The 24,920-nt window shown below is 36.5% G+C and overlaps 1 protein-coding gene across 1 annotated transcript in view; it reads left to right on the plus strand.

Moving 5' to 3' along the window:
* Positions 1–203: 203 nt before the first annotated feature.
* Positions 204–24,920, plus strand: part of CPA3 (carboxypeptidase A3) — a 28,797-nt gene continuing 4,080 nt past the window's right edge. The window contains 12 exon segments of the mRNA XM_036850857.1: positions 204–212; positions 940–1,019; positions 1,117–1,192; positions 3,962–4,086; positions 11,873–11,975; positions 12,085–12,186; positions 13,231–13,332; positions 14,696–14,806; positions 15,705–15,795; positions 16,793–16,995; positions 18,681–18,734; positions 18,736–18,766. Coding sequence (XP_036706752.1) covers positions 204–212; positions 940–1,019; positions 1,117–1,192; positions 3,962–4,086; positions 11,873–11,975; positions 12,085–12,186; positions 13,231–13,332; positions 14,696–14,806; positions 15,705–15,795; positions 16,793–16,995; positions 18,681–18,734; positions 18,736–18,766 — 1,087 coding nt within the window.

Raw genomic sequence — 24,920 nt, forward strand, 5'->3', positions numbered from 1 at the left:
GCATCTAGACCCTGAAGAGAGCAGCCCATGAACAAACATTTGAGCAACCATATTATCTTGCCCTCTAAATGTCCTCAAGTTGCTTTACAAATAGGGGTTCTCCCTGAGGACAGAGGGAGGGAAAGGGGAAAGGAGTGGGGATGTGAGTAATTTAGCAATTTCTGTAATGTTTACTTCTTTACCAAGAGAGGTACCGAGAAACGATGGCAAAAGTATAAAATCTAGACAGTGAACATATCAATGTTTTGCAGATTACTTACAGTATTTTTAGTATATTCAAAATAATTTGTAATCAAAAGTTCTTATTTTAACAATTTACAATGTAGCTTCAAAAACATGTTTTAGAGGGGTGGGATAGGGAGGATGGAAGGGAGGGAGACGCAAGAGGGAAGAGATATGGGGATATATGTATATGTATAGCTGATTCACTTTGTTTTAAAGCAGAAACTAACACACCATTGTAAAGCAATTATACTCCAATAAAGATGTTAAAAAAAAAAAAAGTTTTGCTATTAGGGACCACCCATCAAGGTTCTGTGGCCAGATACCCAAATTCATCTCATGTTCCAAGTACAAATTTAAACCGATTCCTTCCATTCTTCAGTTCAAGTATATGGTAGAGTTGTATTTTAGAACAAAGAACTGGGTTCAAATCTCATCATACTAACTCTGCTTCCTTGGGTAAGTTATTTGCTAAACAAAGAATTTGCCTCTCATCTCATCTGTAAAATGGGTATTCCCAGTTGTAAAAGGTATATGAGTAGCATGGAATTCACCTGTCACAAAATGGGCATTTAGTATTAGTGTTGCCACCCTACTCCCCTCCCCAACTAGAAAATATGGGGTGGGGGCATTTCGTCCACCAGAACCCTAAGAGGAAATGAGCTGCTCCTCCAGATAAGAGCTGAGGCATAAAACTGGCAGAGGGGCTTGGGACAGGCAAAGAAGAACCGCGAGGTTCATCCTGCCTCTGGTTTGATCGCTATCACCCTTGCAAATGCTCCTGTCCGCTCTGACAGGTGAATCTTGCCGCCCTGCGTTCCAGACTCCATGTGGGAAGAGGATTATGAAACGCTTCTTTACAGTTTACATGTTTCATCTTTTGTATTCTTAAAGGGAGAAGGTGCTCCGTGTGAAGCCCCAGGATGAAAAACAAGCAAACATCATAAAGGACTTGGCCAAAACCAACCAGGTAAAGCAAATAGAGGGGTTTTTTAAATCTTTTCTTTCTTTTCCCTAAAACCTGCTTCTTTTGTCTTTTATTTTCAATGCCCACGGAGCTACCAAAGACAAAGATAGTGGGAAGTGACAGGAGCTACTTGGATAATTCAGCCAGTTGCCAGTACTTCCCTTGTTTTTATTTATTTTCCCCCAAATTACCACTTCTGTTTTCCCACCCAAAAGCTTTGCAAACAACAGCTTTTTCTAGGTGAAAGTGTGAAATAGGGAGACGTTCCTGACACCTTTATCATGGCCTCTTCTCCCTCCCTGCTGGTAGTGCCTTGCCTGCCACTCTCCTCACTGCCACACTGATCTGTACCAGTGGCATAATTTCTGTCAAAATTATGATAACATCAAGGTACTGGTTAACTGATAACAGCAATGCACTGGTTGATAATATCAAGATGTGACCCTTTCCAAGAGCGGGTCCATTGCGAAAGAGAACTCTTAAAGTTAGATCAGTCTTTTAAAATCCAATGGGCTAAAGTTATCATTTTCTCAGTTATTCAGCTGCTCCTATGCACAAGACACACTGTGCCAGCCATCTTACATACATCGTTTCAAATTAAATTATTATTTAATTACTGACTTTCAATGTCAGTGTCAAAATGTAACTTGTTGAAAACAGAATAACTTAAGTTCAAAGACAGTAAATTAAATGACCAAGATGACATACCAAATTTAAAGCCAGAATGGAATCTGAGATCTAGTCAGATACCCCCTTATTTCCACATCAAATCAATCCAAAGTTCTGCCTGTACTAATTCCCAAATGGTTTTCAAATCCATCCTCTCCTCTTCATTCCTCTGTCACTGCCAAATTCACGTCTGCCCTACCTTTTACAGGGACAATTTCAATAGACAATTACAATTTGTCTCGTGTTCAGGGGTCTAGCCCTGCCTCCCACAAAGCCAAGTCCGCATGGCACCCTGCTTGCTGTCTCTAAAGCCGGACAACTGCATTCCTCCACTTGAAGCTTTTTAGTGAGAGGCAGCCTAGTCTGGAAAGAGCATGGTCTTCAGAGGTTCAAACCCCAGCTCTACCCTAGCTCTGTGTCCTTAGACAAGTTACTTAACCTCTCTGGGACTCAATTTCCTCCTCTGTAAAGTGGGGATAACAATCACACCTACTTTCTAACGTTGCTGTAAAGACTAAATGAGCTAATATTTGGGTAATGCTCAGAAGTGGGCCTGGCCGTAATAAGCACCGTAGAAGCATCTTCTGTTGGGATAGGGGTGCTATTCCAAGCACTTCATAATCTCCAGCCTCTGCACTCCACCCTCTTTCTCACCCTTCAAGCACCATAAACACCAAAAACTTGCCCACTTTGGCCCTACACACCTTTTCTCAGGAGGAATGCACTTCCCTCTTTACTTGGCTCACTGCTATTTATTTTTCAAGACCCAGCTCAGGCAGTATCTCCTGGAGGAAGTCCTTCTCTGTTCATCAACTCTCATGACCCAGTTCGGGTTGCCTGTCGTGCTCCTAGAACACTTGTGCTTGCCTCTGGCATTGGTCAGCATGTTGGAAGTGCATATACGGCTCTGTCTCCCACACTAAACTTCTTGCTTCTCTTTTATTAACCTCTACAACCCTGGCACCCAGCTCTGGGCCTGGTGCTTAGTAAACGCTCATGAAGGTTCACTGAGCCCTAACTCTTGTACTACATTACCCATTGGAACAGAGAGATTGCTATTGTGATTAGATGGCCCTACCTTTACATCACACGTTACATCTCTCACATGTCTAATTCAGGCTGTAGCTTCCTGATCCAAATAAGCCTATAAATATTGGTTGGTTCACTGCAGCCCCCTATTGGCACATAACTGATTGACCTAGAGGGAGAGATGGAGTCAATCAGAAAACAGCCAGGTAGATTTAGACACGCCCACAAGCTTGGCATGATGGGTAGAAAGTGAGCACTTTCTCTACATTTCCAAGGTTGGGAAATTATACTTCGTTGGGTTTCACAATTGAGTATGATTTTGAAGAACACGAATTGGAATCTTCTTAAATTACTTTAATCTGAATGCTATCTTTATAGTCCCATTCACCAAATTTCTGAAAGTCTCAGCTAGAGGAAGATAAAGAGAAGGGAATCAGCAGTTGCTAAATGCCTGCATGGCCCACGTGTCACAGCTGTTTCACAGTCTTCACAACACTCCCAGTGGAGGACTGTTAGTCCCTTTTTTAGGGGCGAGGACTGAAACTCAAAGAGTTTTAGTAATTTGCCCAAGGACATACTGCTAGAAAAAAGACATGGCTAGAGACTATGCTTTCACTGGACACAAACCTTCCAGGAATTCCAGAGTTTACAGGGACATCTGGTTCTGAGGCCTGACTCAGGAGCAGGGGCAGGGGAGGGTGATGTCATATATTAATCCACATTCCCAATTAGAGGCAGATGCTGTGGCTAAATCAATTGTGAAACAACTCCAAATGACCCCAAGATGGTAGAAGCAAACAGATTAACCAAAAGCTGCTCATTCTTTTCGCAACTGTACATACTATGTCCTAAAAAAGTGATCAGTACAATAGTTCTTTTCCCACTCCCTAATATTCAACAGTTCTTAAATACATTTGCAAAAATCTCATAGGTTTATTAAGAGAAGAGTCCATACTTCAGTCATGTTGAACCTCAAATTCCTTTCATTATGTATGACACATAGTCATTTCTTAATAAATATGTGTTGGGTGAGCAAATAAACAACTGCGACTAACACTGAACTCATCTGCGCAGCTTGACTTCTGGTATCCAGACATCACTCACCATGTAGCTGCTAACATGACAGTGGATTTCTGAATTAGTGAAAAGGAATTCCAGTCCATTCAGGCTGCCTTGGATCAAAATAAAATGCACTATGAGTAAGTCCTATGCAAATATTCAAATGTGCTAGAGACTCAAAGTCTTGGAGTCCTGAAATTGAAAGGCAAGTGTAATTTTTAAATTGGGCCCCCCAAAATGAAAGCTCTATCTATGAGATAAAATTTGTAATTACTTCCGAACAGACTATGGAGGCCTGCTTATAAAAGTGATGAGCTCAAACTTGGCCACTCAACTTCTATCTTACGTTTGCTATGATCTGCAAGAACGACAATTACGATATCTGCCATCTCTAAAACTCAGGCCCTTGTAAGGACAGAGTGCACGTGAGCAGGCATGGATGGTTTGGTCACACTCGTCACCCCTGCCAGGTAATCAACCCAGAGCTCAGCACTACTGATGACTACCAGCACCTCATTCTTGTATTTGAATTCTCCTGATACATAAAAAGAGACCCTAACAATGTTCATCCTTGAGTCAGAGATGCAGGAATGTAAAATACATAATAAATAAATAATTCTTTATGAAAGAAATTCTTCCTCAGAGAAAGCAAAAACAATGCAGTAAAATAAGACAGATCTAAGAGGAGAGAATTCTCGAACGGCCAAAGATGCAGAAATGAGTTGCTGTGGTCCCACAGAGAAATAAAAGGAAATTGGAACTTAGCACTAACCATGGGTCATGCACACGCAGTCTGGGCCCTGGGGCAACAAATAAGAAGGGAGCCCAGAGATGAATATCACAAATCGACATACAATATAGAAAACAAAATGTGTTTTTATACTTTAAAATATTTAGCAATTTGATGTACTGAGGGATCCTGTACTCCCCCAGCCCTTGTCATTCCAGTAGTCCCCTTTATTAAGACCCCCACCAATCAAAACTGCTTAACACCAGTTCTTTCTTTTTGACTTGCTATTTCATGCCTCTGCTACCTAACTTAGTGCTGTAACTCAAAAGGCCTTCTACTTCTGGCTCAGACAAAGATCCTATAATGTCATATTACAGAGCAGGATTTACTGCAGCTCATCATGACTTGATTGTATTTATTATATTGCTTCAATATTCCTAGTAAATATAAATACTATTGAAATGAAGAAAACACATACATAGACAAGTAAACAAAAAATATTCCTGTCTGTGGCTTAATGGCTTAAAGTCACAGGCTATTATGTGTGATTGTTTTTATCACTGTCTTTGTTTTTGTTGTTGTTTCAAGAGGGCTGTAAAACAAATGTAGAAGTTAATATATGGGGAGAACATATTCAAAATTCATTTATACCAGCATTTAAACCTTTTTAATTAACACATTGATATGTGTTTTTCTATGATTTTATAAATTGTGTCATTAAAATTAGAAGTAGACACTTTATAAATATACCTCCAAATCACAGAAATTAGTAGTGCGTTATGGACTGTATGCTTTTGCTACGGTCGCTATGACATCTTGATTCTTTCATCTAAAAGAAATCACCCCTCTACCCTATATACTCCCTGGTGATTGTGTCTCTTGAATCACTTCACAGCCAGACTTTTCAAATGTGTGCCTCGATTATTACAATCTTCACTTTACTTCATTAATATAAACCTGACCCAGATTCCTATGATCAACTAATTCTTACAAAGTATCTAGCCCAAGCTAAAATATATTTTAGTTGGCAAACTTTGTATAATTTGGTTTGAACAGCAGGGTAAAAATGAAGCAGTATGTTTCCTTAATATCCTGGTAATGTAGACAAGCAGCTAGTTGCTCAACACTGAGTGTCGATAGTGGAATAAATCACTGTCACAGAAGACACCCAGGCAGGGGGCTGCCATCTTTCCATTATATCAAATAACTCACATCAGCCCTTTCTCCTCTTTGGTCCTCTCCTAGCCTGGAACAATTCTGACTCAAACAGAGGTCTAAATCCATATCCTCACGAATAGTGTGGTTTTCACTTTGTCTTATGCCAAATACTTCCTTGCTATCTACATCAAGAACCAAAGTGTTAAACTACCTATAAAAACTAGCTTTATCTAATTAGGAGATGATTTCTAGAAATTGGTCCAAATTAGCCACAGTTGTGAGAAAGCCACATAATTAGTTACCTTCCTCAGAAATATAAATATGTAAAGTGATCTGTGCAGACAAGAACTATTTAAAATCTTGTCTCCAAGTACTAATTATATAGATAATTTTATCTGCATATTAATTACATGTGTTACTTGGTGTCAGTCAGTAACAGAAGAAGGTTCTAAGAACAGAAACATCTGGTTGGACCCAGACACCAGTCAGAATAAAACCACATTAAGAGGTTGGCCTGACACAATGATTTACTAAGACACCCTTCATTAGACAGTGCATATAAACCACTATTTAGTTTAAAGCATCTGTGTGATATTTTTTTTAATTTTCAGAAAATTAAATTACTAAGACAGATTTTATTTTAAAGTAGCATATTTGCTCCCTTTCTTTCCCTTTACACTCTTACAAAATCACAAAAGGCCAAGCCTAAAAAACAAATAATATGTATATACTAACAAACCTGAACAGACTGGTTCAATAATGTCTAAAAGAATGCATATCCCTTGGACTGAGCCTTAAAGGACAGACACCATATTTAGAGTCAGCAGTTGAAAACCCTAGTGTTTTTACTAATTTTTCTACATTTTAGATATTCGTATTTTAGATACATTTTAGATTATCTCTTCTTTGATCAAAAGTTAAAATTAGAAAATAAAGAGTTGTTAATGAAAGGTAATTCAGGAAACAACAACTAATATAATAGTAAAACTCAAATGATACAATTAAGCAAAATCTTATTAAGACCCACATAAGATTATGTGAGAAATGTGGAAGAGATCTATACCAAACTGATCATCAACACTTCATGTTAATGTCTAATTACCTAATAATGTTCAGTCAGATACAAATCCATATTCCAAGTATATGCATGGTCCTATCAAATAAGTATTTCAATCAAATAAATCATTCTAATGGTTCATCCTATTCATTTTTCATTCTGCTCCACATTTTTATATATTCCTTACCCAAGAATAAAATGGGTATTGTTAATACCTGATACAAATGTCAAAGAGATGTTGGTCATGGTGGAAAGCAGAAGAGTGTGGTAGATAAGAATATAGATTCTGGAGTGAAGGTGTCTGAATCTAGTCCCATTTAAGCCATGCATTAGGTATTTAACATTGACAGTGCATTTAACTTCTCTCCATCTCATTTTCCTCATCTTTAAAATGATGTTTCATAGGGGTTTCATGAAGATTGGCTGGAACCATATAATGTTCTTTGGATGGTTCCTTTACTACTTTTATTAATGCAAGTGGAGGAAAGACCACTTATACGTGTGCTTACATGAGCATGTGCACACACATGCACACACACTGTGCAACAGGGGATAACTAGAGACTATCATCAGCTGCACCCTTTCCCTCCTACTGAATAAATTAGTGCCTTAAAGTTTATTATCCAACACAGAGGTATGTCTCAAATGTTGGGGGAAATCCATGTCCATAAGTGCCAAGTATGATACAAAGTAACCCAATTAGGGAGTTACTGGAGACAAATGAGATCCTGTAGAAACCTGAAATCATGCTTTTTGAGTAAGACCCTATCCTGCAGGAATGTGGGCATGGGGGAAAGGCAGTCCAGACCAGTTTATAAGACACCATAACAATGACTCTGCCTCCCTGAAACATCCTTCCCCACTACAGTTACACACACACACACACACACACACACACTGAAGCTCATGGCAGTCACATATACTGGCACACAGTTCTCCGTTCCTTCCCTTTTGTTAATGGAAGTACACTTGAGTACAATATTATATTCGTTTCAGGTGGATAGCATAGTGATTCAGTATTTTTATAGATGACACTCCATTAAAAGTTACTACAAAATAATGGTTATAATTCCCTGTTCTGTACAATATATTCTTGCTGCTTATCTATTCTTATGTATACTCGTTTGCATCTCTTAATCCCATACCCCTATCTTTTCCCTCTCCACATCCCTCTCCCCACTATTTTGTTTTCTAAATCTGTGAGTCTGTTTCTGTTTTGCTATATATATATTTGCTTGTTTTATTTTTTTAGATTCCACAAATAAGTGATATCATACAGTATTTGTCTTTCTCTGTTTGACTTATTTCACTAAGCATAATATTCTCTAGGTCCATCCATGTTGCTGCAAATGGCAGAATTTCATGCTTTTATATGGCTGAGTAATATTCCATTGTATATGTATATGTGTGTGTGTGTATGTGTGTGTGTATATATATATATATATATATATATATATATATATATATATACACACACACATACACACACACACACCACGTATTCTTTATCCATTTGTCTGTTGATGGACACCTGGGTTGCTTCCATATCTTGGCTATTTTAAATAGTGCTCCTATGAACATTTGGGTGCATGTATCTTTTCAAATTAGTGTTTTTGTTTTTTCTGGATATATACCCAGGAGTGGAATTGCTGGATCATATGGTAGTTTTATTTTCAGTTTTCTGAGGAACCTCCATACTGTTTTCCATAGTGGGGCTGCACCAATTTACATTCCCATCAACAGTGTACAAGTGTACAAGGGTTTCCTTTCCTCTACATCCTCGCCAACATTTGTTATTTGTAGACTTTCTGATGATGGCCATTCTGACAAGTGTGAGGTGATATCTCGTTGTTTTGATTTGCATTTCTCTAATAACTAGCAATGTTGAGCATCTTTTTCATGTGCCTGTTAGCCATCCATATGTCTTCTTTGAAAAAATGTCTTTTCAGGTCTTCTGTCCAATTTCTGATTGGGTTGTTTTTTTTTTTTTATAATTGAGTTGTATGAGCTGTTTATACATTTTGGGTATTAACCCCCTGTCAGTCGTATAATTTGCAAATATTTTCTCCCATTCAGTAGGTTGTCTTCTTGTTTTCTCGATGGTTTCCTTTGCTGTGCAAAAGGTTTTAAGTTTAATTAGGTCCCATTTGTTTATTTTTGCTTCTATTTCTTTTACCTAAGGAGACAGATCCAAAAAAATATTGCTACAATTTATGTCAACGACTGTTATTCCTATGTTCTCTTGTAGGAGTTTTATGGTTTCAGGTCTTATATTTAGATCATTAATCCATTTTGAGTTTATTTTTGTATATACAGTGAGGAAATGTTCTAATCTCACTATTTTAGATGTAGCTGTCCTGTTTTCCCAGCACCACTTATTGAAGAGACGAGAATGTCTTTTCTCTATCATATATTCTTCCCTCCTTTGTCACAGATTAATGACCATTGGTACATATATTTATTCCTGGGGTCTCTATTCTGTTCTATTGATCTATGTGTCTGTTTTTGTGCCAGTACTCTACTGTTCTGATTACTGTAGCTTTGTAGTATAGTCTGAAGTCAGAGAAAGTGATACCTACAGCTAACCGAATCCAACAATATATAAAAAGGATCATACACCATGATCAAGTGGGATTTATTCCAGGGATGCAAGGATGGTTCAATATTCACAAATCAATCAATATGACATACCACATTAACAAAAGGAAGGATAAAAAATCACATGATCATCTCAATAGATGCAGAAAAAGCATCTGACAAAATTCAACATCCATTCATGATAAAACCTCTCATCAAAGTGGGTACAGAGGGAATATATCTCAACATAAAAGCCATTTATTACAAATCCAAGCTTGGGTTCAAGCTAGGTGAAAAGCTGAAAGCCCTTCCTCTAAATTGAGGAACAAGACACAGATGTCCACTCTTGCCACTTCTATTTAACATAGTATTGGAAGTCCTAGCCACAGCAATCAGACAAGAGTAAGAAATAAAAGTCATCCAAAGTGGAAGGGAAGAGGTAAAATTATCACTATTTGCAGATGACAAGATATTTTACATAGAAAACCCTAAAGTCTCTATCCAAAAGCTATTAGAACTAATAAATGAATTCAACAAAGTTGCAGGATACAAGATTAACATGTAAAAATCTGTTGCTTTTCTATACACTAATAATGAACTATCAGAAAGAGAAAGTTAAAAAAAAAATTCTGTTTAAAATCGCTTCAAAAAGAATAAAATACCAGAGAATAAACTTAACCAAGGAGGTGAAAAACCTATATTATGAAAACTATAAAACACTGATGAAGGAAACTGAAGATGATACAAATCCCATGCTCTTGGATTAGAAGAATTAATATTGTTAAAATGGCCATACTACTTAAATCAATCTACAGATTTAATGCAATCCCTATCAAAATACCCATGACATTTTTCACAGAACTAGAACAAATAATCCTAAAATTTATATGTACCCACAAAAGACCACATATTGCCAAAGCAATCTCCATTCATTCTTTTTTACTCTCTAAAAGCAGCAGAAGGAGGGAGTCTTGAAATTGTCACCATAGGATTCATTTTGCCTCTTCTCTGAACTTACCAGCTCCCTGATCTTGGGACTCAGGCTTCCTGGAGAGCTGGTCAACTGGGCAAACTTTGCACAAGCCTCAGTAGACTAAGAAGACTATAGATCTGACAGCAATATCCAGGGATTTCACTCCTTGTGATGGAGGCATTGCTGTATATGGTTTAGCTAGAGTACTGAAGTCATACATCTCTAAGTTCAAATCCCAACTTCTGTATTTTAGTTATATCCATGTGGGAAATCTACCTAACCTCTATAAAAATGGGAGTTATGACAGTACCCAATTAAGAGTGTTGATGTTAAGATTAAGTGAAAAATGTAAATAACATGCTGAACAGAGTGCCTGGTACGTAAGAAAGACTCAATAAACAGCCATTTCTATCATTAAATCCTCAGGGATAATTATTTATCCTTTCACCTATATTTAGGAACAATTTTTAACAAATTAAGCAAATCTTGGAGTGCTAAAATAATATTTCAGAGAAAGTAATTTGGTTTCATCTACTTAAACCTGGCTGCTGGTTAGTGGAAGGGCTCATGAAAATAACATCTGGCCATAGTTCTTAATTTCCAGCCTTAGGCTTAACTTCTAGTCTTTATCAGCAACAATCTGTTACCATTCTGATGTCTTCATGCAGCTGCATTTGTGGAAAGGTCGTATTTCAGCTCACACGATTTTCTTTTGCTGCTGTTATCACAAGAGCTAAATTGATATGTGTAAGTCTAAAAATATTCTTAGATACGAGCTTCCTGTGACTAATTAATACTGCCATATGCTACAAATCAACCTCTGAGACCATAAAATCTCTCTTTTCCCTGGTTCCTCTACTTCTATTAATGCAGGTGGAGCAAAAGCCACATACCCTCTTTAGAGCTTAAGACAATTAATTATGTCTGTAGAGACAACCCAGAATATAACTTCCAAACTTCTCAGACTTCATGTGAGTTTTAGTGCAACATGCCCCACCTGATTCCAAATTTGTTGTCATAATTTTTTTCTCAGAAATCCCAGATTCATCCTAAGTCAAAAGCCAAGCATACAGTGAGTTAGATATAATATGCATAATAATGTGCTTGTCAGTGATGTTAATGGGAATCAATATTCATGAGCAGTACTTGGTCTCATGTGCTAAATAAACTCTAATTAAGAGTATACCTCATTTATGTTCTTCCTCTACACTCAGATCAGTCAATCAGCAAGAACAGCACAGCTCTAGATACATGGGAAGATTGGAAGCCAGACACATGACACATCTAAAAGACATGGTTACAGAATAATGAAGAAACAGGGTAAACTTGATCTAAGATAGAGATGAAGGAAGAGAAAATTTCTGCAAATGAAAGATAACTGTTTTTCTTTCTCCAGTAAATGTGTATTTTATCATTCCCCCTGTCAAACAGAATCTTGATTCACGATGTACAAGAAGAGGCTGAGAAACAGTTTGATGTCAAAGAAGATACCCCAGGCAGGCACAGCTATGCAAAATACAATAACAGGGACAAGGTATAGTACAAAATGCCTGAACTTCCAAAAAGAAAAACGTCACCCTCAACATTAGTTGTCTTTTAGTTTTCTTTTATTCTAATCTCTCAAAATTGTTTTTGTTCTTAAGATTGTTGACTGGACTGAAAAAATGGTACATAAGCATCCTAAAATGGTCTCTCGTATTAAAATTGGAACTACTGTTGAAGATAATCCACTGTATATTCTCAAGGTAAAAGTAATTTAAGAACTACAGATTCTTACTATTGTTGAAAAATATGAATGTAAGAGTTACTTTGTGACACAACTAGCTAATTTTTAGACAATAAAAAGTCTTATTTCTTTGAAGAACATATAAGCTCTAGACATCCATTCAAGAATAGAAGTGCCAGGTGGTTTTAGGTAGAACCCAGAAAGTCCCTGAATAAACCACCTGACAGACACAGTGGACAAAGCCAGACAAGTTTCTTATCCCATATCTTTATAACAAGAGTTTATGATGTCCCTGGTGTATAAAACAGTTTTCCATCCATTAAAATTCAGTGAAACTGATGACTAAATGTTGGGAAGAAAAGAAATTTAAGAATCATATAATCATAGGATCTCAGTACAGTAAGTGAGGCATTTCAACTCTGTGTTGATAGGGAATTCCCTTCTATGACCGAGCTGACAATTGCCATTCAGCTGCTGCTGGATTTTTGTACATCCAAAGACATTGCTCCCTAAAGCATCCCCTTAATAACTGAGAAGCCTTCCCCTACCCTGATTTCCCATCCATTCATGCTCTCCAACCACTCAAAACAAATCTAAATTCTCTAAAATGACAGTTCTTCAAATATCCAGCCACTATCCCTCCTCCCCACTGCAAACACAACTACAAAATCTTTTCCACTCCAGGCTAAACATCATATTTATGAAGTAAGAAAAATAAAAGGAAATGGCAGAAACAGAAGCAACTTTATAATCTTTTTCTCAGGCCAAAGGATGTTAGCAATAAAATAAGAAAAACAATAGATTGTGATTTTTTTAAACCCTAAAAGCAACTCTTGACACTAAGAAAATTTTTTGAAAAATATACTATGAAATAGATTATGAATTATGTATTTTAAGGATACATGCCATGGTCCTCCCTGAGAAAAATATGTGCATACACAGTTACTCATTCAACAGAAGACAGGTGAAAGAATTGCTCTGAGACTATGAATGCGTATTTGGACAACAAGAGATCAGTGTGTAAGTTCATGTAAAATAATATCTCAAATTTATTTTTTAAAAGATTGGGGAAAAGGATGAAAGAAGAAAGGCTATTTTTATGGATTGTGGCATTCATGCACGAGAATGGATCTCCCCAGCATTCTGCCAGTGGTCTGTCTATCAGGTAAATCAATCGGAACATTCACACAATTCTCCTTTGATTGTCAAGTCTCCATCACTTCACTGAGTGGCAACACCCCTTTACAAATGAGTGCAGTTCCTCTTAACAAGAAGAGCCCACATTTGGTGCTGTCAGGAAATAAACGCTCTGGATTTTACTCATCGTTGAGGTTTTTATAAAATTGACACCTTCCTTTAAACTTCTTGAACTCCAGCTAACAGTTTATAAAACTAAAAAACAATTTTTGGCTACAATCTGGTTTTTCCTATAGTTAAGTATGGGAAATCTGAAACTATCTTTATATTACAACCTACAAACTTGGCCTTTCTTCAGTGAGTTCAAAGCACAGAACATTAGGTCCTGTTTAGATACTGAATTGGCTATGCACACATTTGGAATTTTCATACTTAAGTTTCCTTTCCAAGTGAAAAACAACTCACTTTTTTAAAAAAGTAAATCCAGTTTATAAGTTTGTTGTTCTTCTCACTCTATTTCTATTGTATTCTGACGCCTACTATCTTTTAACTTCCTCTTCTCTGCCAGCTTTTGCATACATCATGCTGCTGGAATATGACATCACAGCTGCTTTCAGGGCGAGGATACTTTTCACTAGGAATGAATCTGCCGGTAGAACTCATTTATCCCTGCAGTTGTTTTAGTTCTTCCAGCTGAGGGCCGAGAGCTCAGCTTACTTAAGTAATAAGCTCGCTTACTTAAGCCATAAAGGAACACACAAGATAGGGCTACAAGAAATATCTTGGCTCCAGTACAGATACACCTGGAAGACATTTTCCAAGAATAATGAGAGATTTTAGGTAGCCATAGAGAGTCCAGATAATTAGAGAAATTTCCATCTGATGTGAGAAAACAAGTTGATTGGTCAATCTAAATGCTCTAATTTTTTAATTAACAGTGTTTTTTCTTTAATCCTACTTATAATTAATTCATGAATCCTCCCCAATATTCACATATTCCTATGCTTACAAATTCAATATGTATTTACCGAAAGATGTGAGGAAAAGAATCTATTTAAAACAAGTTGTACTGCTAATTTTTCACTTGGCCTCTATTCTTTCTATGAAACGTATCTTGCATGCTACATTTGGAATGCTACAAGTCTTGATAATTAAATGATCCTTTAAAGAATATTTAGTTCAATTAATTTCACTAGTCTGAATAAGTGTCATTTTTTTCTGTCATCTATATGGGTTATTTATCTTTATGCAGTTTAGGGGAAATACGTTTGAAATCATGTGACCTTGGGCAAATGGACTTAAGGAGTGGTAGTCATTACAATTATAACCACAGCTTTCCACATGGTAGCTAAACTTTATACCAATAGCTTAATTTTTTCCTACCCCTGCAGGCAACCAAAACTTATGGTAAAAACAAAATTATGACCAAACTCCTGGACCGAATGAATTTTTATGTTCTTCCTGTGTTCAATGTTGATGGATATATTTGGTCATGGAGACAGGTACTGCTCTGTAGTCTCTTGTTTGCATTTAGGTAATATATTATTTACTGACTTTCATGCACATTGAGTGTTATGCATTAAGTTTAAGGTTTGGTTAATCAATTCCAGTTCAGAAAAGTGTATTTTTAAAAACTCAGTTTCAACTAAGGAAAGCATGATTTCCTGGTTAGGCAGGAGTTCTTGAAATAATATGAAATTTCTGCTGCTAGAAGCTAGTAATGCAGAAAAATGAAATAAAGCAGTAATTATAAAGGAAATGTATATTATACAATATGGCAAAAGTATTTCTAGCTAAGAATAAAAGTCATTTAGAGACATTCTGAACATACTGACTTCAAAACAAAAGTCACTGTATTGCATCAATTTGGGACAGAATCTGCAGTGGAATAATTGTATCAAAAAATAAATAAAAGAGTGACACAGATATCTGTCTTTTAAGAGAATTCTTTATACCGTGCTGTTGCTAAATAAGATTGATTTTGAGATTTCAGACAGATACTATCACAAAAAGTTATTTTCTGAAAATTATGCTCCAACAATCACAATTTGACCTGTATTATTTCTGAATCTATAAATGGTGAAAGATGTAACGAAGCTAAAATTCAAATTACAGGTAATATCAGAACAACATTGATCATTTTTTAATACTCAGAACTAATCAACAGTTTTTAAAACTAACTGAATTTTTTATCAAGGCCTTAGACTATTAATATAAAAAACGCTTCTGAAAATATTACCAGTTATAAGAAAAATATTTTTTTTCTTTATATAATGGGTCTCAGGTTAACTAGATAAATTTCAAATAAAGCTGTAGACACCTGCAGGGAGAATGTGAAATGATCAAATTGAAAAATGCTAACTGAGCTTGTGTAAACACTTCCATCATTCAGTACTGCAGGACCGCATGTGGAGCAAAAATCGTTCCAAGAACCAACGTTCCAAATGCATTGGAACTGACCTCAACAGGAACTTTAATGTCTCAGGGAACTGTGAGTAGCAGACAAGATCTCAAGGGAAATAGCTCTAAAGAGTGTTTAGACACCGAATTTAGTTAAACTATCTACTTATTCAGTAAAGATAGGTATTCCCTAAGTGTTAATTTTCTAATCTAAAAAATGAAAGATAATCATCACTACCATAGAAGTATTATGAATGTTTTGTTGAATGGGTGGAAGTAGGAGGTAGGACTGTTTATCAAACAATCTCTTACTTAATATATCTAGCTTACTAAAAATCAGGCACAATCCAGAAATTCTGATAATCTGAACAGAGATCTCAGGTCCCTCCTCTTCCTGATCTGATAAAATTTGAGAAATACCAGTGGTTAGAACCAACATATAGGTAGTTCTTCAGATGTGTAGTGAAAAGAAACATCTGGGGCAAAGAAAGTGAAAAGGTTGCAGGGAAAAGCAATGATAAGCAGAGGCCTGCTACATCAGATGATGCTGCAGCTGCTACACAAATATTACTTTATCATTACATACATTCAAAGAGGAATTGCCACTATCCCAATTCATAAATTTCTTCTTTATCTAACTTTGTTGAAAATACCACCTCAGCATGTAATTCTATTCTACCATAATGAATATGATAATAGCACATATCCCTAAGTGAAAGCTGCCTACTGAAACAGGTTAAAGAAACTCAGGCTCAGAGAAGGTAATTTACAGCAGTCTCCAATGAGTTAGAGCTGAGGCTGAACTGGAACTGACTCCAGGCCCTGGGCTGCTTCTGCTGAGTTATTCCTGTGACCCTGGGAAATGGAGGAAAAATAAACAAGGCTAAGAATAAGAATATTCAAGTGGGCTAAGTCTGTTACACTCTTGCGAGTTATGCATACAAAGTTAGTCTGCTGGGACACTGAGGCAGCCCTGTAAACCTGGGAGACTAAAATGTTAAAAACATTTTGTGAATCCCTGTCAAAAGAAGTAAGGGCTGTACTGATGGGGGGCAGATTCTGATCTCATCCCTCCATGTCCTCTGCAGCTTTCCCTCACATCAAGGACCCATGTTGGGAGATCTATCGGGGCCCTGCACCAGAGTCCGAGAAAGAGACCAAAGCTGTCACTGACTTCATTCGAAGCCACCGAAAATCAATCAAGGCTTACCTTACCTTCCATTCCTACTCCCAGATGCTATTGCTTCCCTACGGATATACATCAGAACTGCCACCTAACCATGAGGAACTGGTATGTAGGAAAAGCCTGTGGTTTATGCACTGACACCACCATTGACTTTCAGTCTGTTCATCATTAACAACCTGGGTTATCTTGAAAACATTTCACATTTGAATACCAAAGAAGAGAACTAATGAAGTCTACCTTAGAGTTAAAACCATAACCTTAGGTTAATTTTTCATGTGATAAAAGTACATAGATAATAGAATCTTTTGATATGATTCTAAGATAAAGCCAGTATGAAGAAAGGTCTAGGCTACCAGAGTAGAATTCCATTACTACACAGATGTTGCCTAGTTAAATACCTACCATGGGTCATAACATAAAACCATACACAGCAAAAGCCTAAGACAATAGCAAAGACATCTGCTATTCCTGTCACGAGACACCAGATTTAAGGAGAGCAATTGTATCTTTATCCTTCTGATCAACTTGGAAATTACATTAATTCTTTTATTAACCAAGGAAAGAAATTTTGAATGATTGTGAAGCTTCTGCACTAAAAACACTCTCTCCCAAACTATGATCCGCTAAGCATTCTTTTCCTTTCTATGAAAATGAATTTGATCATGTTAGCTTTAAAAAAAAAAAAAAACTTCTGCGTATGAGGGATAAACATTTTTAATTGCTCTAGAAGAAGTAAAAGCTGTGATTCAAATACTGCTTCACAATTTTTTTTTAAATTTTTTAGAGGTTACAATTGCCTTTCTGACTTGAGTCAACTGTTTTCAGCATTCAATTCTGAGTGGGAGCAAAGATTTGAACCAGTCATTAAAACCTTCTGTTTATATACAACAAATATACAAGCAATATGTGGCCCATAGAGCCATTTATTTAATCAATCTAGTTGAGAATCTGAACCCATGAGTTTTATTAATTTATGCAAAGGTACAGCAATGCAATTCAATCTACCCTTAGGAAAATGGTATTATGGATTAAGAAATACAAATATACAAAACAAACCATTTTGAGTAAAGTAAGTGTTCTTACACAGCAACGAAATTGATTAAGAAAAAAACGTACTTTTTGGTTATATACATTACACATGTAGACTAAACAAAATCTTCACTAGAGTACAAAAACGTTAGTGACTATACTCCATTAAAATGAATTCCAATAATCATTCCCACAGCACAAAACACTATTGTGTATTAAAGGTCATAAGCTGCCACTCAAGAAGAAAAACTCTAATTTAAACAGAAGTACTTTAAAAAGGAGTCAAGCACCTTTCTTCCCTTGGCATACTAAAATCATATGTGGAGAAAGACATATGGTGGTGTGGAACCTATGAAGACCAAGGAAGGAGGAACGTGGGAGAAACTGACTTTGAGAGAGACAAATATCTGAAGCCAAAAAAAAAACCTGAGAGGAAAAAGAAAGAATATGCTGTTTTAGAAGGAAGGTCAGAAGTCAAAAGGAAGAAAAGGAGGGAGGGAGAGAGGAAAGAAGAGTGAGCATGAAGAAAGGGTAGAAACACGAGCTATGATATTACTGTACATAACTGATTTCACATTTAGAAGGCCTCACGATGACAATATGTATATCTTACTGAAAATAAATTTCTCACTCAATCATTTATTTTGTTTTGATCTTCAAATGCCAAATAACCAGTAAAATCGACTTTTTTTAATCTCCAGTGAATTAACTGCATTCACATGGTATCCGGTTATCCCACTCCTACTTCCCTTTCTCTCCAGGCCAAAGTTGCAAAGATTGGCACTGATGTCCTATCAACTCAGTATGAACCCACTCCACACCTGTGGTCCAACAGCATCAACCATTTGTACGTTTTTCCTATTATTTATTGTGTCACTTTCCCTAATTCTCTTTTAGAGACATTAAAGAAAGTTATAGAATTTGTAAGTTAGGATTAGAACATCTTGGAACTGCTAATTTAAACTTCGGTTTTAACAGGAGATTCTGAATTATACGTGAATCTAGGAGACAGATTCCACCCTTTTGGGGGGGGACAAGATTTTTCTAGAAACAAATTATACTGAACTTTTACAAGGCTACAAGGTCAACAGAAGTAATTACATCAAGACAAATTTACAGTTTAATTCTTTCACCATCCTATTCTCTACCACCACTACCACCACCATTTTATCCTCACAGGAACTAACAAGAATTAACTGGGGCAGAGTCAATTCTTTTTTTTTTAACCATTTAACTCTGACTGGACTCTTTCTTCCTTGGCCTTGTCCCTATGCCAGCACAGTCTTTTCCCTAGCTCCTGGGGGGGGCAACGGGTAGGCCAACAGTTTCAGCCACTCTGCTCGTGTAAAGCCAGTCTCCTGTCCCTCTCACCAGCCCCTTCCTACTGTGTTCAACCGAAATCTATATGGTGGATTAAGAAAGGAGGTCACAAGGCCCTAGTTCTGCTGCTTTTGCTTTAGTGTCTCAGCACCACTTCTTAATCTTCACTCTTTTTAAACTTTGTCTTTGCATTTTAAAATTATTGACACAGACTTCTTACAAGTCAGGCACTGTCCTCAGCCCTTGATTTTCACAATCTCAGTTACTCCTCACAATGTTCCATGAGGTGTGCAGTACTCACAACTAGCTTAACTGGGATTCAGTCCCAGGTTTTAACAAAACCGAGGTCCGAGATCTTGACCACTGCGCAGACTGCTTTCCCACTTGGTTTTTGCAGCTAAAATAACTAGGGATTTCTATTTTCAAGCAATAGAAAGAAATTCATTTAGTTTTCACCAAAGACCATTAATTCAGACCCTGGGAGACGATTTCTCCTCAGATCCCTCTGATCTTAGTTTGGAAATTCTTTAGTAAAACTCGCCTTTTCTCCAAACTATTTCCAAGTTTAAGTTCTTAGGCCCAAACTTTACAGGAAATTCCAATGAAACTGCTTACAAAACCTTAACTTCCTAACAAAATTTAATTCCTCAAAAGCAAGGCTTACACTTCAGATCTCCTCTCAGATCATACAATATCTAGCACGGGGCATGGAACAATAGCAGAATTAATTCTCATAAACTTGGTCAAAGAAAATGGTGTCCTGACTTGTCCAAAAGGTGTGAATGTGGATTGAAACCACAACAAAATTAGACTTGATTTAGCCTGTATCACTCTCTAGAGCCAAGATATCCAACATTTTTAGCATGAAGACTGCTGTTTAACTTTTAAACATTTCATGGAACAACTCACCACCACCAAATACAGATGATTATTTCCATGATACTTTTAGAACGCGTGGATTGAAAAAATAAATATGTGCATCTGTGGATTCCAGGCAATAACTCTACCTGGCCATACCTCATAAACCACTTCCCTAATCCAAGCTGAAAGAATAAACTGTAACTAAAAGTCTACACCCTCAACAATTGCTATGGAATTTGAAAATGCTTTAGTCATCACAAACAACTTCTAGAGCCTATTTACTGGAGGTTCCTTTGGTGGAATTAGAAAAATGACTTAAAAAAAAAGACAAGTTCCATTCCTAGAGAACATTCATCAGTAAGCACGTATCAACCAGTTGTGTGCTTTAAAGGGCAGAAGAGAAAGTACAGTGACACAGCCGATCACCAGCATCCAGATAGATCTGCTGCAACAAAGCCAGGCCAGGGATTCATTACACATACAAGTGGATGACAACAAGATTTCAAAACAGATGATATACCCTGCTACATAAGTGGACAAAAGTAAGCAAAGTAAAGGACCAAAGGACAGACTAGAACACCAGTTTAAAATGGCAGCCTACTTAGTGGATATTGAGAAATAGCAGGGCCAGATAAGCCACCCAGATATGATGTAAGAGGAATTCCTACATCATAAGGAGGAAAAACACACAGATTTTCTTGGCAGCAAAGAACAAAGGGTTCCAAACAGGAGAAAACTTTGCAAATGGCAGCTAGGGCATCAAAGGATTATTACTCTCACTTTCTATATATATATTTATATATTTATATATTTATATATATGTTTATATATACATATATACACACACACACATATGCACGCATGTATATACATGATGTATATTTGGATATATATGCAAATTATGAGCATATTAGAGCTATGCATTTGCATTGAATCACAATTATTTAATAAGCAAGAATTTATGGAGCACCCACCTAATAGCCCAGCACTTGGAGCTTTGAGAGATAGGTGAAAAGAGTGAAGACACAATGACTACTTTCAAAGACTTACATTCTAACTGGGAGGAGGAGATCACCAAAGATAACATAGTTCCCTGCTATCATGTGTCACTTTCAATATGGGAGGATAAAGAGGAATTACTATTCTATACAACTGTGTAGTAGTACTTTAAACTTTTATTATATTATATTATAAGTTTTTTTAAGCAATTCAGATTTAGAAAGAATTGTCTCTTCCACATGGGGCTACAGCAGCTTGATAGATGTTCAAAACTTTTAGGAGTGACTGCTTTAATAAAGCACCTGATTAAATGTTAATCAAACATTCACAAGAAGCAGGCAGTAACAAAGCACTTGACTTGGTAAGAAAAGAAAATAGGAGCACCCCACAATTAAAGTTTAGTCATTCCAATATCCTAATTGTCATTTAACAAGTTCCAGGATTTGGGGGAAGCATCTAACATTTACCAGTATTTTTCTCTCTTTGATTTGATGGAGACAGAAGAAAAGGACTGAGGGAGCATTTTTAAAACCCAAATTGTGGAGAAATCTCTGACCTCCAGAAAAATATGTTTGCAATTTGAACCTAATAAACAAATAAGTTAAAATCATAAAATTTGAAACCAGGAGGAAACCTAGGAAATGATCTAATTCATGGTTCTCAAGCCTGACTTCCAACTAGCATTATCTGAGGAGGTTTTAAAATATGCAGATGATCAGGTCTTATCCCCAGAGATTCAGATTCCATTGGTCCCTGGTGGGGCCCAGGCACTTGAATTTTTTTAAAGTGGTCAAAGTGATTCTAAGATGAAACGAGGGTTGAGAACCACTGATATAAGCTAAATCCCTCATTTATAGACTATGAAATTGAGATACAGAAAGATTTCATCACTTAGGGGCAGAATAGGGTCAAAAATCAGCATTCCAGACCAGAGTCAAATTGTATACCAACTATTTGGCCACGAAGCAGCGATATTTAGATGGCACAAAAATTGATACTGAAAGATTGTGAAATGCTTATATTTGCATATCGACAGCATAGCCAATCCTTTACCATCTTAGAAATAACTGAAGATAGTTCCTCGTTAGCAAGAATAGCTCACTGAATTGATAGGAATCAAGTAGCTTGTATCATTAATATCATCCATATATGAGTCACACGATGAAATAAAAAGTTAATTTCAAAGTGCCTTTCTTGTTCCCTTCCCCACACATCAAAATCGCTAGCTCTGCTCTTATTTCTCAACTCTGTACTGTTTTCTATACTCTTTACTACTCTACATTTTGAAAAGGAGAAAATCAAGACCCCGAATTTGTAGCTCAACACCCACTATCTATCCACTAAGACATTCAAGCTGAAATTATACTGAGGGCAACAGAAGTGCAAAGTAAATATTTCAGTTCATGCCCATGCATCTCTAGCTTCAGCTCTTGCTTCAAATAGAATTTCCACTCTTGTTGACATAAAAGTGCGTGTTAGTATGTTTAATGCCTATCAATAATATTTTTTTAAAAACATAGAAGTTAAGTCACCAGTGTCACTTTATGTGGATTTCTCTGGGATGAAACCAGAGTGTTAGGTCAGTTCAGTTTTACCTTGACTTGTTTTGACTGTATTACAGTCAGTTCCTTGCACTTAATGTGCCTTGAAAGGAGTAGGAAATTTTTTTCTTATTGTCAACATTTTAAGAAAATGTTAACAACAAAAAAAATTATCTTGTAGAACTCAATTAAGACTTTTTATTGAGAGGACTATAGATTGACATATGGTAGGTAGTAAGTACAATGGTTAGTCATGCAAACTCTGAAGACATTGCAGCTTGGGTTTGATTCCTGACTCAACCACTTACTAGCTATGTATCTTTTTTTTTTAATTGACGTGTAGTTGATTTACAATATTATATTAGTTTCAGGTGTACAACATAGTGAGTCAGTATTTTTGCAGATTATAGTTTATTTTAGGTTATTATAAGATAATGGTTATAATTCCCTGTGCTATACAGTATATCCTTGTCACCTATCTATTTTACACATCTAGCTATGTTGTCTTTGAGTAAATTGCTTAATCTCTCTGTGCCAAAACTTCCTCTTCCGTAAAACAGCAATTGGTACTTAAATCATAAGGTTGTGACAGGAATTAATGAAATGAGTTAGCATACATAAAGCACTTAGAAGGGTGCCTGGTGTTTAGCAAGTGATTGTTATTATATTCTATAAATATATACACATATTTTAGTGGGTACAGATGGAGATAAATAAAAGGCTAAGCAGCATGTTCAACAAATTAAGTTGTATAATAATATATTCTTACAAGTACAAGTCTTTCAATGTTGTATTTATTTTATGTCTTAATATAGTTTTTGCTTGCAAATTTAAGGTTTTGAAGATACAGAAAGTGGTATCATAAAAGAAAATGTATTACACTCAATAACATCACACAATTATGAAAAATCACAAATTACATAAATTCTCAATCACCACTATTAATCTTAATGAGAAATTTCTCATAAAGTAAATTTTTCAAAATGAAATATCAATATTCTTTAACTCTTTGAAATTATAGCAGTTTACTTAACTGCAAATGGAGGGCTGGTACAGCTAGAAACTGGCCACATTTATTGAAATGTCTAGCACACTCTAAATCATCATGCAAGACACAATTCCTATTTACCCTACCTCCATTGCTAGAGAACTCTTATGTTCTTTTTTACTAATGAACTTAAACTCAACTCTTGCTAAAAATGGCAGCCTTCTTGATCACTAAAGCCAGTATATCTATCTCAGCTCACATGCTCCACAAACTCCCTGCAACATTGGACCTTGTTGATATACCTTCTTCTTGCCATTCCCCTGGCTTCCTTGACACCAAACTCACCTGGTTTGCCTCCTCCGCCTTCTTTTCCACTTTGTCTCTGCTGACTGCCTCTAAAAGCAGATATTTTCCCAAAAATAGGTATTACGCAGATATTCCACAAGGTTGTCTCTTCAGGCCCCTTCCTTCTGCTTCTTTCTCATCAGGGAAGTACTCTCTATCCTCACAGGCTGGAGCCTGCATTTGCCACCTAGAGGCGCCGGGGTGGCCCAGCTAGGAAATCACCTTTCATCCATGCAGCAGTTACCTGCAGGGATCAGTGGGAGCCCAGCAGCACCAGGGGAACCAACTAGATGAAAACAGCAATGCAAAGGCTCTGAAAACTATATTGACACTGGAACCAGAAGTCACTAAAGAAGACCAGGGCCTGCATGCTAAACCTAAACAGGGTGACTGCCTGCTAAAGTAGATTTCCGTTAAAATTTAAGATTTAACATAATAGCCAAAGTGTCTAGGATACAATCAAAAATCCCTTATGCCAAAAATAAAGAAAAGCACAGCTCGAATGAGAAAAGACATTGACAGATGCCAACACTGAGATGATTTAGGTGTTGGAATTATCTGACAAGAATTTCAAAATCGTCATCATAAAAATGCTTCAACAAGCAATTACAGATAGCCTTGAAACAAATGATAATATAGAAAATCTCATCAAAGAAATGCAAGGTATAAAAAGGAAGCAAATGGAAATTATAGAACGGAAAAACACAGTAACTTAAATTTTAAAAACTCACTGGAGAGGATCAATAGCAGAATGAATATGATGGAGGGAAGAATCAGTTAACTTGAAGATAGAACAATAGAACTCATCCAGTCTAAAGAGAGAAAACAAATTGAAAACATATATAAACAAAGCCTAAGGGACCTGTGGCATAATAACAAATGATCAAACATTCATATCATCAAAGTCTCAGAAGGAGAGGAGAAAGAGAACAGTGCTGGAAAAAAAT

Source organism: Balaenoptera musculus, chromosome 4 (assembly GCF_009873245.2).
Source record: "Balaenoptera musculus isolate JJ_BM4_2016_0621 chromosome 4, mBalMus1.pri.v3, whole genome shotgun sequence".
NCBI classification, from domain to species: Eukaryota; Metazoa; Chordata; class Mammalia; order Artiodactyla; family Balaenopteridae; genus Balaenoptera; species Balaenoptera musculus.